Source organism: Triticum aestivum, chromosome 3B, assembly GCF_018294505.1.
Source record: "Triticum aestivum cultivar Chinese Spring chromosome 3B, IWGSC CS RefSeq v2.1, whole genome shotgun sequence".
Taxonomy (NCBI): domain Eukaryota; kingdom Viridiplantae; phylum Streptophyta; class Magnoliopsida; order Poales; family Poaceae; genus Triticum; species Triticum aestivum.
In genome coordinates, this window is record NC_057801.1 from 754,442,028 (window position 1) to 754,460,187 (window position 18,160).

The 18,160-nt window shown below is 42.1% G+C and overlaps 1 protein-coding gene and 1 pseudogene across 1 annotated transcript; both read right to left on the reverse strand.

Annotated features, from left to right (window-relative positions):
• Window positions 1-6,157: 6,157 nt before the first annotated feature.
• LOC123067827 (esterase PIR7B-like) lies at window positions 6,158-11,124 on the reverse strand (annotated as a pseudogene).
• A 4,051-nt stretch (window positions 11,125-15,175) lies between these two features.
• LOC123066360 (esterase PIR7B) lies at window positions 15,176-17,012 on the reverse strand. The gene is made up of 3 exons (XM_044489453.1): window positions 16,591-17,012; window positions 15,933-16,073; window positions 15,176-15,762 (listed from the first exon to the last, which is right to left on the reverse strand). The coding sequence occupies exons 1-3, from the start codon at window positions 16,681-16,683 to the stop codon at window positions 15,469-15,471; spliced, it is 528 nt and encodes a 175-aa protein (XP_044345388.1). The 5' UTR covers window positions 16,684-17,012; the 3' UTR covers window positions 15,176-15,468.
• Window positions 17,013-18,160: the final 1,148 nt, after the last annotated feature.

Here is an 18,160-nt window from a genome sequence, read left to right on the forward strand (position 1 = left end):
TTATTGTACACAATGGAACTAATCATGTAGAGCAAAAGAGACGGGCCTTGTGTGGCAATAAAATTTCATGCAGATGTCGCTCCATGGTGGGCACAAAGGCAGCCCCCCTCCACCCATTCCGGATCGTAATAAAGAGGAAGATAACTATTCTGAGGGGGATTCAGAAGGAGAAGACCACTCCTATTTACCCATGAGGTCTTCGCTCTAACTTGGCATGCTGATGTTGGTAATATCATGCATATGGTGCCTTGCATTGCTTAGTGTATACATTAGAGATGTCATCTGCTTAGTTTAGACATGCTTTGTGTCAATGCCATCTATTTAGTTTCTTTATCGTATATGTGAATCATGCAATGCCATCTTGTTTAGCCAGGCATCATATATGTGAATTTTGTAATGCCACCCTGGTTAGCCAGTCATCTTATATGTGAATTATATCATGCCATCATTTTTTATTACGTGTTAAATTTGTCAACAATTTTAGTACATTCAACTACTCTTCCTATGCATCAGCCATTCGGCACGGTCATGGAAAAATCTGGAGTGCAAACATGGTCTTCAGAGCAGACAATGCTATTTGACGAAGCGCATATCTTGCTGGTTACTGATAGCTCCTCACAGGAGGATTCAGAGACAGATGACCAGTCATATCCCCCCTCCGGGGTGCATGCTCTAACTTGGCAGGGTTATGTTGCTCATATCGTGTGTATGGTATCTTGCATTGCTATGTCATTCGCTCAGTTTAGACATGCTTTGTGTGAATGCCACCTGTTTAGTGTCTAATTACCATATATGTGAATTATGCAATGTCATCTTGTTGCAAGACATTATATATGTGAATTATGCAATGTTATCTTGTTGCAAGGCATTATATATGTGAATTATGCAATGCCATGCTGTTTAGGCAAGCGTCATATATGTGAATTATATCATGTCGTCCTTTTTTTGTATTTCTCATTGCTTTTGTCGATAATGTTTGTATATTCAATTGCTCTTCCTGTGCATCAGCCATTTGAATTGGTGATGGAGAAATCTAGAGTGAAAACAAGGTCTTCAGAGCAGACAATGCTACCTGCTGAAACAGATATCTTGCTGGTTACAGATAGCTCTTCAGAGGAGGATTCAGAGGCAGATGACCAATCCTATTATCCCCCTGAGGTGTATGCTCAAACTTAGCAGGGTTATATTACTCATATCATGCATATGTTGTATTGCAATGCTTAGTTTTTACATCATATACACAATATTGAATGCCATCTCCTTAGTTGACACATCATATATGTGATTGCCCTCTGCTCACTTCCTTAGTATATAAATCATATATTTGAATTATGTCATGCCATGATGTTTACATAGACAACATGTATCTGAATTATGGCATGCCAACCAATTTTCTAAAGACATAATATAGTTATATCATCTCATCCTGTTTACATAGTCATCATATTTTAAATTATGTCATTCTATCCGTGAATTATATCATGCCATCATGTTTCCATCGACGGCATGTTTGTGATTTATGGCATGCCAACCACTTTAATAGACATATCATATAGTTATATCATGTCATCCTGTTTACATAGTCATCATATTTTGAAGTATGTCATTCTATCATGTTTAGTTAGCCATCATACATGTGAAATTGTGTCATGCTATCCTGTTTAATTAGCCATCATGTATGTAAAATTTTGTCCTGCTTTTCTGTTTCGTTAGACAACATAAATGTGAATTATTTCATACCCTGTTTTCTTCCCGACTATCCATTGCACATGTCTATCTTACAATGTATGTACATTCAATTACTTTTCTTGTTTATCAGCCATTTCAATTGGAGGGGGTGATGGCAGTATCTATGGGAGTAAAAACACGGTCTTCAGAAAAGATCGTGCTACCTGTCGATGCAGATAGAACCACGATTGTACTTGCCCAAGAACTAGCCCCACCACACATAACCTAGACTCATGCAGATTGTACCCCTACCCGGTTGGACAAAGAACCAGCTACACCCCTTCTAACCCCAACCCCAGCAGATAGTAACCCAGTTCCCATTGACACAACATCGTCTCCACCACAGAGCACCCAAACACGAGAAGTTAGTACGGCAACTGCAGTGCCCAAAGCACGAGGACCGCCACTCCGAACCCGAAGTCAACGCTTAAAGCAGAATAAGAATTGTTCTCAGGTCAGGTTCCGTAGCTATGGTTCATACTACTTTACTCTTGCATCACTCTATTTACTCATACCAACTAATTTCAAATTTGGAGGATGCAATTGAAACTCCAATGGCGCAACAGGTATGTTTTAAACTTGTTTCTTTAACGTGTTTGCTGTTGTAACTTGCTCTATGTTGATTTCAGTTTCAATTGAATAAACGGTTACGTTCTCATGCCATGCACATTACAACTGTTGTTATTGTTGTGTAGTTTCTCACACTTATATTCTGTCTATGCTGCTTTGTCTTAAATAGATATGATTCGAACTATATCTATCTTGATTTGGCAACATAAACTAGAATGATATAGACCATACAGTGACCATACTACATAGATATATGTATGTTTCATGTTGTTATCCTGTCCACCTTACTGCTGAACTGGTTTACCAAAATGAGTTTCATATACTACATTGTAAACCTGCCATGTGTTTGTTTATTTCTCTTTTAGAACACGGATAAAATATGGGAGAAGAGTACCCCATTATGCAATGGTAAAGGAAGTAATGCATATAAGGTTCAAGATAGTGAGACATCCGTGTTGGTCTCCAAGAAAGCTGAGAAAAACTATATTGAAGACACTGAGACAACCCCAAAGTCCTGTCTTGATGTAGTGTTCGAGTTACTGGCTACTACTGCTGGCACCAACTCTTCGAACTCGTTGCCTGAATCAGTTCGGCTTCTTGAGTCTCAACTTCAAGTTGAAAGACATCGATCAGATGGTAAGCGACTGGAAGCCAAAGGACTGAGGAAGTCCCTGCAGAATTCATATGCATATTTTCTGTTGCAACAACAAGTGTTGGAGGACTTAAGCGCCAAACAAAAGAAAGTTAATAAGCTTGCTAAGCATCTTGCCAGCATTATGGGTACCCAGGATATTGTTTCTTGAGCTCTTCTGAAGTGGTTTCAGTTCTGGACTTGTTTTGCTGCGGCGTTTATATGCTGCTGTGTTCCCTATATTTGCACTGGTGGCGAACTTTGATGCCCAGTGGATGTAATATGTGTAATAGCCGTGATAGCCTAGCATAAGTTGCTTGCTTATTTATTTCCTTATTGTCTTGTTTATTTCTTTCCTTGTAGTCAGTGCAGTTCTTTTTCCGCGGTTTGCTAGTGGCCGCAATAACCTATTTTTTAAAACTAGGCCACAATAACCATGGGCTACATATTTACTGTAGTTACCATTTCCCTCCTACGGGCCATAGAAACAATGGGCGTTCTACGGGTCATAGAAACAATGGGCCTTATACGGGTCGTAGACACAATGGGCCTTCTACGGCCATATCATCAATGAGCCTTCAACGGGCCATATGATCGTTTGGCCAAACATGGGCCAATAACATACCGCATTATGGCCGTAAACGGGCTAGAGTTGGAATCGTCTGTTCATGGGCCGACCATAATGGGCCTTCGTTAACCGGCCGTATTTGATGACGCTATGAAAACGGCCCAACGTATTAATGGGCCACAAACGGGCCGACTGTAACCTCGCGCTGAATTTAGCCCACAACCAGAAAATGACAGTAACGGGCCGTAAGTAAACGAATGCTGGAAATGAGTCCACGAATAAATGGGATCTGAGAAGGCCGAAAGATAACATGGGCTGGAAACGGCCCAATGGAATAACGGGCCGTTAATGGGTATAAAGTGATACACTGTTCATTACGGGCTAGTTTCACCACGGGTCGTTAATGGGTAAAAAGTGATACATTGTTCATTACGGGCCAGTTTCACCACGGGCCGTTAATGGGTCAAGAGTTACAAAGGGCCTCATATGGGCCGAAAAACGTCATGGGCCATACATGGGCCAGAAGTGAAAACGGGCTAGAATCATATTGGGTGGCCCAGATGACGCTACTGGGCCTAATTCGGATAGGGCATAACGGGCCTTGGGTTAGCGGGCTGTAAATGGGATGTATGCGAATAGGCCGTTAACATGCTTTCCATGGGCCGGCCCGCCACCTTTTGACCAAGTCAAACGGGCCGGCCTTTTCACAGGAATGGGCCTCTGTTGGGTCGTGCCACGTGTCGACGTATCATAGGCGCCTTCTGTCCAATGAGTGGATGACATCTGTCCCAACAATGAGCCGACACGTGTTTCCTCCAGCCAATGATGATTTTACACGTGGAAAATCCCCATTGGTCGGGGCTGTTAACGGGTTATCGGATCCAAAACCGGACCCGATAGCTTAGCGGCGTTCCTTTATGGTGGATGCCACGTGTCCATTACCCTTGACGAAAGCACTTCTGTGACGCGCGATTTATCGTCATGGAAGTGGACACTTCCGTGATGATAATTTTGGTAATGTCATGGAACACTTCTACGACACCACAGATAAGACTATCTTCATTCTGTCATAAAATCGTCATGGATGTATATGCATGACAAAAAAGGCGACCTACTGTGACAAACACGTATCATCACAGAAGTGTATTTTTTTTATAGTGACAATGGACACCAGGAACATGTGAGGAGTAATGTACTCTATACGTACAAACCATTTGCTCAAAAAAATGCGCTCGTACATCTAGCATTGCTCCTGGAAAATTTAAATTCCTTCTTAGAAACCACATGGTGTATTAGTGTCATCTCTTGAGGGGTAAGATCATAAAGCTTGGCCCTCCTAAGTTTCTGCTTTTGGATGAATGGGTGATCCATGTTTCAATCCTGTGATTCACATGCTCGCACAACTTTCCGTTTCCAGCATCGATGTGCATTTCTTCGAGAACCATTGCATTCTCAACGAAGAATTTGATGAGCTTCATACCGAGAAAGTTGGACTTCTTCGGCTAGAATTGCAAGGCCACTCTCCTCAGTGAGCTCTGCAAGCATTCGAACGAGCGTCGACTCAAGCCAGGGATTTTAGGTACATCATCATAGGTAACACTGATGGTTTCTTCATCTCCTTCCGAAGAAAAGGAATCGTGACAACGGTCCAAACGGTCCATGGACTTGTCGTGGTCGTATCGAAATTTCCATTCCAAGAATTCAGTAATGTACCGTTCTTGTTTGTAGGCATCCTCATGATCCGTGGTGAGGTTGATCCTGAGGTCACAGAGTGCATTGCTACAGCCGAGCAGGTTTGCGATGGCTGCCGCCGCTGTCTTGGCTCTCCCCCTATGCACCCCTTCCAGCTCGAGGTACTCAAGGCGGCGGAAGGGCGGCATGAGCTCGACCTATGAAAGCACTTGGGGTTTTGTGGCTGTGCGGCCCATGAAAGCACTTGAATTTCAAGGCTCTCTCTCTCTCTCTGTGTGTGTGTAAACAGTCCTCCACTACCAGATCAAGCATCAGGAGGGCGCGCGCGTGTATACATGTATATATGTAGAAGTGTTTCTACCTTTCTACTATTGACTAGGCCGTAGACGTGTTTCTACCTTTCTACTATTAACTAGGCCATAATTGGCTAATCGGGTATCAACACTTCAAGGAAAGCTTACTTGCCAGCCACCTGGGAGATCCAGGAATCACAAGAAGGCCAACCAGCTACAGTGAGCACGGTATCACTACTGCAAAAAAAAACACCTAGCATTCATTTATACATATCAAAGTCCAATATGCACGGTATCACTCCATATCTTAGATTGAAACCAAAACCAGTGAAAATTAATGCACTGTCAAGATGAGCAAAGACATACCAAGGAAAAAATAACCATTTTTCTTTAACAAGATTGAGAAATAATGTATTACATGGAACTAACAAGTTATATATGAGAAGAAGCAACACAACAATCTTTTTTTATTCTAATTATAGTCATGCAAAATTCTGATTCTTTTTTATTCTCACTGTCCAGAAACAACGCAATTTTAAGCAAGTCGGAAGAAATAATCCATGCCGGTTTCATGCTGAATAGCACGTACAAGAAAACGGAAAGAAGTGTATGTTTTCTTATAAGACAATAATGTGGATTTCAGGGCCTATTAGATCGATTATACATGTTGCTGTTTCACCTAACTAGGATGGAGCCTGAAGGATAATTCTTGGGCATTGGCAGCATGGTGAGGCACTGGAACCCGGTGTTGATGTGCTTCTAGAAGTAGACCTAAAGAAGATGAGTTCGCACTTTTTCAATTTCTCAATGCGACATAGTACTACTATATATGCCTTTTTTCTAGAAAACACACATAAAAATGTGTTCTTCTGAATTACAAGGCACCAAGATGAGAGTCAGGGGTCTTTCGGGCAAAACAGCCCGGGGGGAGAGCAAGACGGCGATCACGCTGTCGTCCCGGTCGGACCACCTCCGGCCGTCTTCATCATTGTGCAGGAACTCGTCGACCAGTTTGTCGCATTCGCCCTCGGACTCGAGGCGCAAGGTGAGCCTCGTGACGTGTTGGGCGGCGTCGAGTGCCACCACGGCCGCAGAGACGAAGGCATCACGACGGGAGAAGAAGAGGGCCTTGTCTTCTTCACGATAACCGCCGTAGCGGTCGCGATACTTGTAGTCAAGTTTTTGACTTTTTAATTCAGCTCCATTTTATCCTAGCTGGTTGATGGCTTCATTAATTTGAAGTCCGACCTTCGTCAACTGGCAGTCCTATTTCCAGTGAGCCCCAAAATCTTTTTGCTTTTTATAGAAAACCCCCTCATATTTTGGTTAACAACCCACAAACCATCTAGAAAATACTGTTTTTTGGGGAAGATTAAAATGCTTTGAAAATATATCCATATATTTTAAATGCTAACTCTAATTTTTACATGTTATATATGGAAATTAATTAGAAAATTATGAAGAATTTGAATATAATGTTGTTTTACATGTTAAACATTTTTAAAATGTTATTCAGGGTGCAACCTTAGTCAACACGCATGATCCGTCTTTTTTTTCATACCGTGTAGATCCGGATTGAAAATCAATACCTCAACAAAATAATTTTGGGGAGAAAAGAAATCATCTATAACAAAAAATGCACGTCTGGTCAAAACCTCAAGCAGGAAGAAAACATATTTCTCATCTTATGGGGGAGAGAGAGAGAGAGAGAGAGAGAGAGAGAGAGAGAGAGAGAGAGAGAGAGAGAGAGAGAGAGAGACCATAGGATTGAGCACACTCAAATTCATTGAGTTTGTGTCAGCATTGAGGCCAACATCAACGAGGATGGAAGGAGGATATGCGGCAACACAGATGGGATGCACGTGGACCTATTTGGGGTATTCAGTCATGGTTATTGTGTATTGTGTTAGAGACGTGTGGTATTTTTTTTCTCTCATTGCAACGTACGAGCTATTTTGTTAGTATATTTTATATTATTAGCATGTGTATTATTTTCTCAAACCTTTCCATATAAAATAATTAGTTGCATGTTTATTTTTTTCTCAAACCCTTCCATATCAAATACTTAGTTGCATGGGTATTCTTTCTTATTTCTCTTATTTTTTCATTGCGAAAATTTTCCGCTTGCGCAATTTTTTTTGGTGATGACACTAGCTAGTTGTACATGCATCAACATGCGTCATCAGGACAACATCAACCTCATCATTTATGATGGTATGACTACATCGACACAATGTTAATTTACTACATGCATACATACTTGGCAAAAAAAATCTCTCACAAGCATGACAATTATAATTAAAACACCATGAAAAATATTAATATGCATTTGCCATGGCAACTTTTTTTGTGCGTTTTGACATGCATGGCAATTTTTTTAACAATTATCATACGTAACCTTACATTTTGTACATGGCAATTTATATTTTTATGGAACGGAAAATTTACCTATATTACCATGGAAATTTTACTTCATCATACATGGCAAATTTAATTTTAAACACACATCACATATTTTTTTACTTTTCATTTTTTGACACGGCATTTTTACTTTTATGGACAATGGCAAATATAGTTTATACAACATGACGAGTTTCCACTGTTTTTTGGACCATGGCACGTTTCATTGCTTTTCAACCATGGCACATTTTACTTTTGAACTGTCCCATGGAAAATTTACCTTCATTTTACCAATGAAATTTACTTCAACATACATTGCAAGTCTCATTTAAGCGCTCATGGAAAATTTTATTTCTATATTTCCATGGCAATTTTATTTTTGTGGACATTGGCAAATTTAGTATACATCCGTGTCAAATTTGAGTCATTAAGGGAATTTTCTGCCTTCATGGGACCATGGTAAATTTACTTATCAAAACACAACAATTTTTTTTTATCAAAACACATCAATTACTACTTAACAACAATTTTTTTACACTTTTTGTGTTCTACATGTAAAGCAATTTTTAACCCACCTTTTTTGTCTTCACTTACATACTAAGAAAGACCTTGTAATTTTAGTCGAATTTTTTTGGCACCATGTATGTACAGATGGAAATTGCCATGACTTTTTCCTTTTGGATCATTGAAAAAAAAATCTTTTTACCAATTGCAATTTTTTAGTTTTAGAAGTTGATGGCATTATATTTCTAAGCACAACAAAAACTGGGTTTATTTGTCATAGGAAATAATCTCTGGTTTTCTTTTCATTTAACTACTGGGCTTTTCCATTTTGTTTTTAAAGGAAAAAGTCCCGTAAGGGCGTTGAGGACGCGTTCGGGCTGTGGGGGTTTTCCTATCGAACGAAATCATTTGCCAGGGAGAAATGATCATACCGAACGATTCGTTTGTTCTGGCCCCTCCCCAGACTGAACGTTTGGTCAATATTGGCATCCTATCTTTTCGGAACATCCACACCTGGCTTCCACATAGTTTCTTTTATTGGAATGATTTCTAGTAAATAATCCCATCACGATCAAAAGCATATGTGACATATTTGTGTCGAACTTACTCACAGAAAAAAAGTACTGCTCTCTCCATGTCGAATTACTTGTCTTGCATATGTCTAGATACAGATGTATTTAGACATGATTTAGTGTTAGATACGTCTGTATCTACACAAATCGAAGACAAGTAATTTAGGACAAATGTAATACTACTTAACATCGCTTCCATTGATTTAATAGTATCACTGAACATATTTATTTTTTACAAGAAAATCATATACACACATACATTGATTTCCAGGGATATATATTGCACACTTTACCAAGTATTTAAGCCGTTGGCGATCTTGACCAGAGCATCACAGAGCTCCCTAGGCCTCGAGCTCATGATGGCGTGGTCAGCTCCGGCGATCTCCTCGACCTCCGTGCCAGGGCTCAACACCACCATCCAACGCTACATCTCCTCGGTGTTGGATCCATCAGCCTTGGCTACCACGTATACCTTCTTGACCGACCCGTAGTTGTCATCGGTGAGTAGGCTTGCATTCTTCATCACCGGATCCTCCATGAACAGGTTTCCCGGCCTCACCAACATTTTTGCCAGGGCCAAATCCTGCATCAACATTGTGAATTGAATCACATAATGGGTCTACTAAAAGTGGATAAGGCGAAGAGTTAATTGATTTTGTATATTTATTTTTGCGAATATTTTGGAGAATCATGTTGTTGAGATTAGTTCATTATGGGAGATCAATAGGATGTTTTTTTAGACAACAATAGGATGTTAAATCGTGTTATGCACCTCAGGTGAACTTTGCTGGTAGTTCTTGTGTGCTAAGAAGTCTGGGCCCATTATCATTGCAACCCCTGCAACCTGGTTGTTATTGATTGGCAGCATCTTGCAGTCCATGAGTCCTTCCAGATGATGTTCTTCGCATGAACTAATTGCATCAACACAAGATAAGATAAAATTAGCATTAATATTGGAGTTACAAAGTCGTAGACCAACCTTTTATGTTACAACAAAAAATGGTTCATATAACCTCCTTCAAACATTTATAATTTGATTACCTATAACAGTTATTAGTACTCATTCCGTTCCGAAATAGCTGTCTTAGATTTGTCTAGATACGGATGTATCTCAAGGTGTTTAGATACATCTGTATCTAGAGAATTCTAAAATAACTAATTTGGGACGGATGTAATATTAGATAGTTGAAAAACAAGTACATATTTATTTTTGAATGTACTCCCTCCGATTCATATTAGCTGTCTTAAATTTGTCTAGATACCAATGTATCTAGACATGTTTTAGTGTTAAATACATCTGTATCTGAAATAATCTAAGATAACTAATCTACGGAGGTAATATTCTTGTAGTGTTGTAATTTTATTGAGTATTCCATCCGGTCCTAAATATAAGTCTTTTAAGATATTTCAATATGAACTACATACAGATGTATATAGATGTAGTTTATAGTATAGATTCACTCATTTTACTCCGTATGTAGTTATATTGGAATCTATAAAAAGCTTATATTTAGGAGCGGAGGGAGTATTATATAATATGCACATTAGATACTTGTTGTTAAAGTTATATTGAAAATATATCAAATTTTGTATATTCGACTAAGACGAGCTTCACGGCTGGCCTCACCAACATATAGGGAACTGATACATATATTGGATGTTTTGGTCAACACTCAACAGAGATTCTTTGCAGAAAAAAAAGAGAGAGAAGAAGGAAAAAATACAATTAACAGACAATAAGAAAAAGAAAACCATAAACAATTGACATACCTCCTCGGTGGTGATGCCCATGTGCTTGCCAACACACGGCATCCCGGCGGCTGCGAACACGGCGGCGGCGACCTTGCCGGGGAACCTCTCCATGGCTAGTGCCAAGCTGAGCCCGCCATGGCTGTGCCCGAACAGAATCGGCCTCTGGCCATCACCCTCCGGCGCCGCGGCCACCACGTCGAGCAGCGGCCGGGAGTACTCCTCGAACGAGTGCACCTCGTCGATGCACGCCGGGTGGGCGCCGGAAACGGCGAGGTGGACCGCCGTGACGCGGTGCCCCGCTGCCTCAAGCGCCGCGACCACCTTGTACCAACACCAGGCCCCGTGGCAGAGGCCGTGCACCAGAATGAAATGGTTCCTCACGCTGTTGCTGCTGTTGCTCTGAGTGCTCTCCATTTCCTGTGTAAAATTTATTTGTTTTTGTGTTGGATGTTTGTTGCCGCCCGCACGGAGTGATATTTATAGTGCAAATTGGTCTTGCTCGAACGCTTATCAGTTAGCAGCTTCTGCTGCAAGAAAAATGTGACGACTTGTTTTTGGATTCGTGCCCATGGGTCTCTAGAAGACAATTTTATATTCGGGGTACTAAATTGCATCAGATCAACTTGATCAACAAGATAGGTAGACGAGCCACGAGACTTTGACTGATGGTGACGCAAGGCAGATGTAAACATTATTGAAAACTCGAGCTAAACAAATTAGGAGGGATGTCCAGTTCTGCTTCTACACGTCAGCGCCATTGTGTCAGCTGAAGTAACCACCCACAAGTTAATCACTAAATGTGCAGGCTAATTTTGTTAGACATAACAATTGTAATGTCTCCCCTGTATGAACACACAACAAAGACAGCGGTACAATCTCCTTTCTGGTGTCGATATCTTTGGTTTGCCACCACATCCTCGGTTCTCTTTGAAGAGTTGATCAATTTGCTGCAATTATTGAATTTTTTGGACTTTTTTGAAAATGCAATGGTCAAATGCGCCACACTGGTCAATGATCAACTTGGTGCGAACTAGAGAACGAGTGAACTGAGCGAACCGAACGAGCTGCTCCACCGTTTTTTGGGTCGTCCTCAAGCTAACGACGAGTAAACACTCCTGCGATGATCGCAATGGGCACGCCCATCTAAGAGCAACTCTAGCAGACCCGGAGCGCGAGCGGCGCGAGGAAGCGTGGGGCCCGGAGGTGGACAAACCGCGGCATGTCGCCGCCGAGCTTCCGGCGGAGCGAGTGGAGGAGTATGACCGCCGGCGCACGTCCTTCTCCTCCGCAAGGTCTTCGTACGCCGGGAGCTCCTCCACCTCCGGTGTGGGCCTTCTCCCGGTGAAGAGGGAGTGATCGGAGGACGAGGAGGAGCCGGACTTCGTCCCCGTCAAGGAGGAGCCCGAGGAGCCCACTTCGCTCGGCCGCCGCGGAGTCGTCGGGCCGGAAGACTACGTCGATGTCGACGCCATTGCGGCCGCCATGGCCGAGCAGAGCATGCGCGAGGAGGAGCGCCGCCGCCATGCCGAGCAGCTCGAAGACCTCGAGTGGCGGCAGGCGGTCGCTGCCAACCTCGCTGCCAAGGAGAAGTACGAGGAGTGGCGCCGCATCCGCAAGGAGCAGGGCGCGAAGTACATCGACCTCTGCAGCTCCGGCGAGGAGTGAGCGTTCTTCTCCTCCACGGCGTCGTTCATTTTGCCGCGACCTTGCCGCCGTCAGATCCGACCCCCTCTAGTGCTAGTTTAACGTGGTATGTAGTATGAACTATGTTTGTAGTGTGTTGATCATGTAAAATCTATGTAGCATGTGATGAACTACTCGCGTCAACGAGGTGGAATTTCTTCCGCGAAAGTGTTTTTTCAAATTATGCAGTTTTAGATACGGTTTCTGTTCGGCTGCGCTAGTTTTCGACCCGCAAACGCGATCTTCGTCAAACCGCAAACGCGTTTTGCGGGTCAAGTTTTTGCGGGGTCTGCTGGAGTTGCTCTAAGACACTTGTAGCGGCAAAGATTGACCCTGTTTTAGGAAGTATCCCAGCCGGTTTTGGGAAGCCTTTGAATGGATTTTTTTCTTCTTGGTTTTCTGGACCTGCTTTTTTTTCTTTTCTCATTTTCTTCGTGTTTTTCTTTTACTTCAAAAATTCTAACTTTTTTTTTCTATTTGTCAATTTTTTCTCAATTTTTGTGAACCTTTCATTAAATCAGCGAGCTTTTTCAAATTCGTGAACCTTTTTATTTCACGATTGTTTTTTCAAATTGGTGAACTTTTTTCAAATCCATGATATGCTTTCTAATTTATAACCTTTGAAAGTTTTCATGTTTTTTTGATATTTATGAATTCTTTCATTTTCACTTATCTTTTTCAAATTCATAAACTCTTTCAAACTCGTGATTTTTTTTTAAAAGTCAACAGTCAGCTGTGCCACTTTTCAGTGGTCAATGGTCAACCATTCAACTAGGAACCTAGCGAACCTGGAACGAATGAACTGAGGGCGTGTTTGGTTGCCGTAGTGCACAGTAGCTGTATTGCATAACCTTCTCAATTCAGCTTGGCTATCCAAATGCATTGAGTTTGTGTCAGCACTGAGGCCACCGGCAATGAGGATGGGAAGGAGGATCTGCGGCTTCACAGATGGGATGCACGTGGACCTATTTGCGGTCTTCAGAGATTATTGTGTTTGGGACGTGTAGTATTTTTTTCTCTCATTACAACACAACGGCTCTTTTGCTAGTATACTTTGCATTATTAGCATGTATATTATTTTCTCAAACCCTTCCATATAAAATAATTAGTTGCATGTGTATTTTTTCTCAAACCCTTCCATGGAAAATACTTAGTTACATGGCTATTCTTTCGTATTATTATTATTTTTTCTTGTGTTGCCTAAATTTTCCGCCGGCACTAGCTAGTTGTACATCCATCAACATGCATCATCACGACAACATCAACCACATCATTCAATATGGTATGACTACATCGACACGATGTTAATTTACTACATGCACACATACATGACAATTTTTTTCTCACACAAAGCATGACAATTATAATTAAAAACACCATGGCAAATTTTTGTGTGTTTTTACATGCACGACAATTTTTTTAACAATTATCATACCCAACATGACATTTTGCACATGGAAATTTATATTTTTCTTTTGCATGGCAAATTTACCTATGTTTCCATGGAAATTTTACTTTATCATACATGGCAAATTTAATTTTAAACACTCATGGCATACTTTTTTAGTTTTCATTTTTTGACATGGCATTTTTTTCTTTTATGGACAATGGCAAATATAGTTTATACAACAAGGCAACTTTTCACTATTTTTGGACCATGGCGTGTTTCATTGCTTTTCAACCATGCAATATTTACTTTGTAATTTTCCCACAGCAAATTTACCTTCATTTTACCAATGGAAATTTACTTTCACATACATGGCAAGTTTAATTTAAGCGCTGATGGCAAAATTTATTTCCATTTTGCCATGGTAATTTTTTTGTGGACATTGGCAAATTTAATATACATCAGTGGAAAATCTGAGTCACCAAGTGAATTTTCTGCCTTCAAGGGACCATGGTAAATTTACTTATCAAAACACGCAATTACTACCTAACAGCATTTTTGTACACTTTTTTTGTGTTCTACATGTATAGCAATTTTCAATCGACATTTTTTGTCTTCACATACATACCAAAAAACCCTTACAATATTAATCAAATTTTTTTTGGGCACCATGTATGTACCGATGGAAATTGCCACGACTTTGCCTTTTGCGTCATGGCAAAAAAATAATCTTTTTACGCATGGCAATTTGCTGGTTTTTAAAGTTGATGGTGTTTTATTTCTTAGCACAACAGAAACCTGGCTTTTATTTGTCATAGAAAAAAATCTCAGCTTTTCTTTTTGTTTAACTACTAGGATTTTTTTTCAATTTGTTTTTATAGGGAAAAGCCCTGCAGGGACGTTGAGGAGGCGTTCAGGCTATGGGAGTTTCCCTATCGAAAGACATCATTCGTCGAGGAGGAATGATCATACCGAACGTTTCGTTCAGTCTGACCTATACCTGGCCATCCCTCGGGCCGGGCCGGACTTCGAACCATGCCTAACCAAGCCCGATGCGAAAACACCAGGCCCGTGCCCGGCGCGGCCCGGGCGTCGGGCCCAAAAATTAGGCCCAAGCCCGGCCCGCCAGTGCAAAAGCCCACCAGGCCTCAAGCCTCGGGGCGGGCCTCTTCGTTAATGCACTAATATGGTGGGCCTGGGCCCGGACTTCGGGCTTGAAATCTAGGCCTGAGCCCGGCGCGTGGACAGGGCCGGGCTGCCCATGGCCAGGTCTAGTCTGGCCGCTTCGCAGACCAAAAGTTCGGCCAATATCGGCATCCTATCTTTTGGAACATCCACAACTGGCTTCCACAGAGTTTCTTTTGTTGGAATGGTTTCCAGTAAACAATCCCATCATGATCAAAAGCATATTTGACATATTTGTGTCGAACTTACTCACAGAAAAAAAGTATTGCTCTCTCAGTCCCGAATTACTTGTCTTGCATTTGTCTAGATACGAATGTATTTAGACATGTTTTAGTGTTAGATACATCCGTATGCAGATAAATTTAAGACAAATAATTTAGGACGAAGGTAATACTACTTAACATCATTTTCATTGATTTAATAGTATCACTAGACATATTTATTTTTTAGATGAAAATCATGTACACACATACATTTGCTTTCAGGTATATATATCATACACTTCAGAAAGTATATAAGCTGTTGGCGATCTTGACCAGGGCATCACAGAGCTCCCTTGGCCTAGAGCTCATGATGGTATGGTCAGCTCCGGCGATCTCCTCGACCTCCGTGCCGGGGCTTAACACCACCATCCAACGCTGCATCTCCTCGGTGCTGGAGCTATCAGCCTTGGCTACCACGTATACCTTCCTCACCGACCCGTAGTTGTCGTCGGTGAGCAGGCTTGCATCCTTCATCATTGGATCGTCAATGAACTGGTTTCCCGGCCTGACCAACATTTTTGCCAGGGCCAAATCCTGCATCAACATTGTGAAATGAATCACATAATGGGTCTACTGAAAGCGGGTAAGGCGAAGAGTTAATTAATTTAGTATATTCATTTTTGCGAATATTTTCTTGGGGTATCATGTTGCCAAGATTAGTTCATTAAAGGGAGATCAATAGGATGTTAAATTGTGTTGTGCACCTCAGGTGGATTTTGCTGGTAATACTTGCGTGCTAAGAAGTCTGGGCCCACTATGATTGCAACCCCTGCACCCTGGTTGTTGCTGATTGGCAGCATCTTGCAGTCCATGAGTAGTCCTTCCGATGATGTTCTTCGCATGAACTAATTGCATCAATCACAAGATAAGATAAAAATTAACATTAATACTGGAGTTACAGAGTCAGAGACCACCTTTTATATTCCAACAAAAAATGGTTCATATAACATTTCTTCAAACATTATAATTTGATTATCTTTATCATTTTTTTAGTATTAGATACTTGAAAAGCATGTATAGGTTCATGGAATATATCTTCATAGTGTTGTAATTTTATGGACTATTATGCAATATACATATTTTACAACAGAAACTTTTTGTTAAAGTTGCATATTCGAAGCATATCAAATTTGTATTAGATACTTGATACAGAGTCGACATAGTCAAATATACAAAATTTGATATGGGGTAGCATTTTCTAGTATACATAGCGTGGATGTTTGATAGAAGACATGGTATAGACCACTCTATATAGAAAAGGGGTACCTTTTCTTGTATGCCTAGGGGACTGGTACAGAGTGGATGTTTTGGTCAACGCTCAACAGAGAATAACAAAAAGAAAACCATCCACATTTGACATACCTCCTCGGTGGGGACGCCCATGTGCTTGCCAACGCACGGCATCGCGGCGGCTGCGAACACGGCGGCGGCGACCTTGCCGGGGAACCTCTCCATGGCTAGCGCCAAGCTGAGCCCGCCATGGCTGTGCCCGACCAGAATCAGCCTCTCGCCGTCACCCTCCGGCGCCGCGGCCACCACGTCGAGCAGCGGCCGCGAGTAGTCCTCGAACGAGTGCACCTCGTCGACGCGCGCCGGGTGGGCGCCAGAAGCGGCGAGGTCGACCGCCGTGACGCGGTGCCCCGCTGCCTCAAGCGCCGCGACCACCTTTTACCAGCACCACGCGCCGTGGCAGAGGCCGTGCACCAGGATGAAATGGTTCCTCACGCTGTTGCTCTGAGTGCTCTCCATTTTTCCTGTGTAAAATTTGTTTGGGTGTTGGACGTTTCTTGCCACGCGCACGGACCGATATTTATAGTGCAAACTGGTCTTGCTCGAACGCTTATCGGTCATCAGCTTCTACTGCAAGAAAAATGCGACGACTTGTTTCTGGACGTTCGTGCCCATGGGTCTCTAGAAGACAATTTTATATCCAGGATCGAGTACTAAATTAAATCAGATCAACTTGATCAACAAGATAGGTAGACCAGCCACGAGACTTTGACTGGTGGTGACGCAAGGCAGATGTAAACATTATGGAAATTCTAGCTAAACAAATTAGGAAGGATGTTCAGTTCTACTTCTACACGTCAGAACCACTGTGTCAGCTGAAGTAACCACCCACAAGTTAATCACTAAATGTGCAGACTAATTTTGTTAGACATAACAATTGTAATGTCTCCCCCGTATGAACACACAACAAAGACAGCAGGACAATCTCCTTTCTGGTACCGATATCTTTGGTTTGCCACCACATCCTCCGTTCTCTTTGAAGAGTTGATAAATTTGCTGCAATTATTTAATTTTTTGGACTTTTTGAAAATGCAATGGTCAAATGCACCACACTGGTCAATGATCAACTGGGAGCGAACTAGGGCGTGTTTGGTTGCCGTCGGCTATAGTACCTCGGTTGCATACCCTTCTCCACTCAGTCTGGCTCAAAAAAAACAGCCTCATATGCGACATCTGCAAGTTGTTTGGTTACCTGCATATGGACTTTCTGCATTAGGTGATCAACTTTGACACGTTGTTTGATTGACTGCATTGTCTTGGCGCATAAGACTACACGTTGTTTGGTTGGCCGCATGGAGTATGATTAAGAGCTAGCACTTGCACTTAGCACACAGGGTTAAGAACTAGTAGAGGAAGGGGGAGAAGAAATGCAGTGTGCGCCGGACCATGGCGACTGCGGTGGGTAGTGGCTGTGGCACCGTGTCCGACATGACAAGCAAGGAGTCGTGGGCGAGTGACCCCGTCAACGGCATGGCGAGCGATACCGTCGGCGAACTAGTTGTGGTGTTCGTGCAAAGACAGTCGACAAAGGAGGAAAATGCAGTGCTCGCGTCATGGTATCGTCAGTGCAGTGGACGAGAGAGGAGGCCGAGATGATTGATGCTAGAAACGACTCCAGTGTAGTAGGGCGAGAGAGAGAGGA

Coding starts and splice junctions, on each gene's coding strand:
- LOC123066360 (XM_044489453.1), bottom strand. CDS start 16,683: ATGGAGAGGTTCCCCGGCAAGGTCGCCGCCGCCGTGTTCGCAGCCGCC. Junction 16,074..16,590: donor TGGGCGTCCCCACCGAGGAG/GTATGTCAAATG, acceptor TGATGCAATTAG/TTCATGCGAAGAACATCATC. Junction 15,763..15,932: donor ACCAGCAAAATCCACCTGAG/GTGCACAACACA, acceptor ATGTTGATGCAG/GATTTGGCCCTGGCAAAAAT.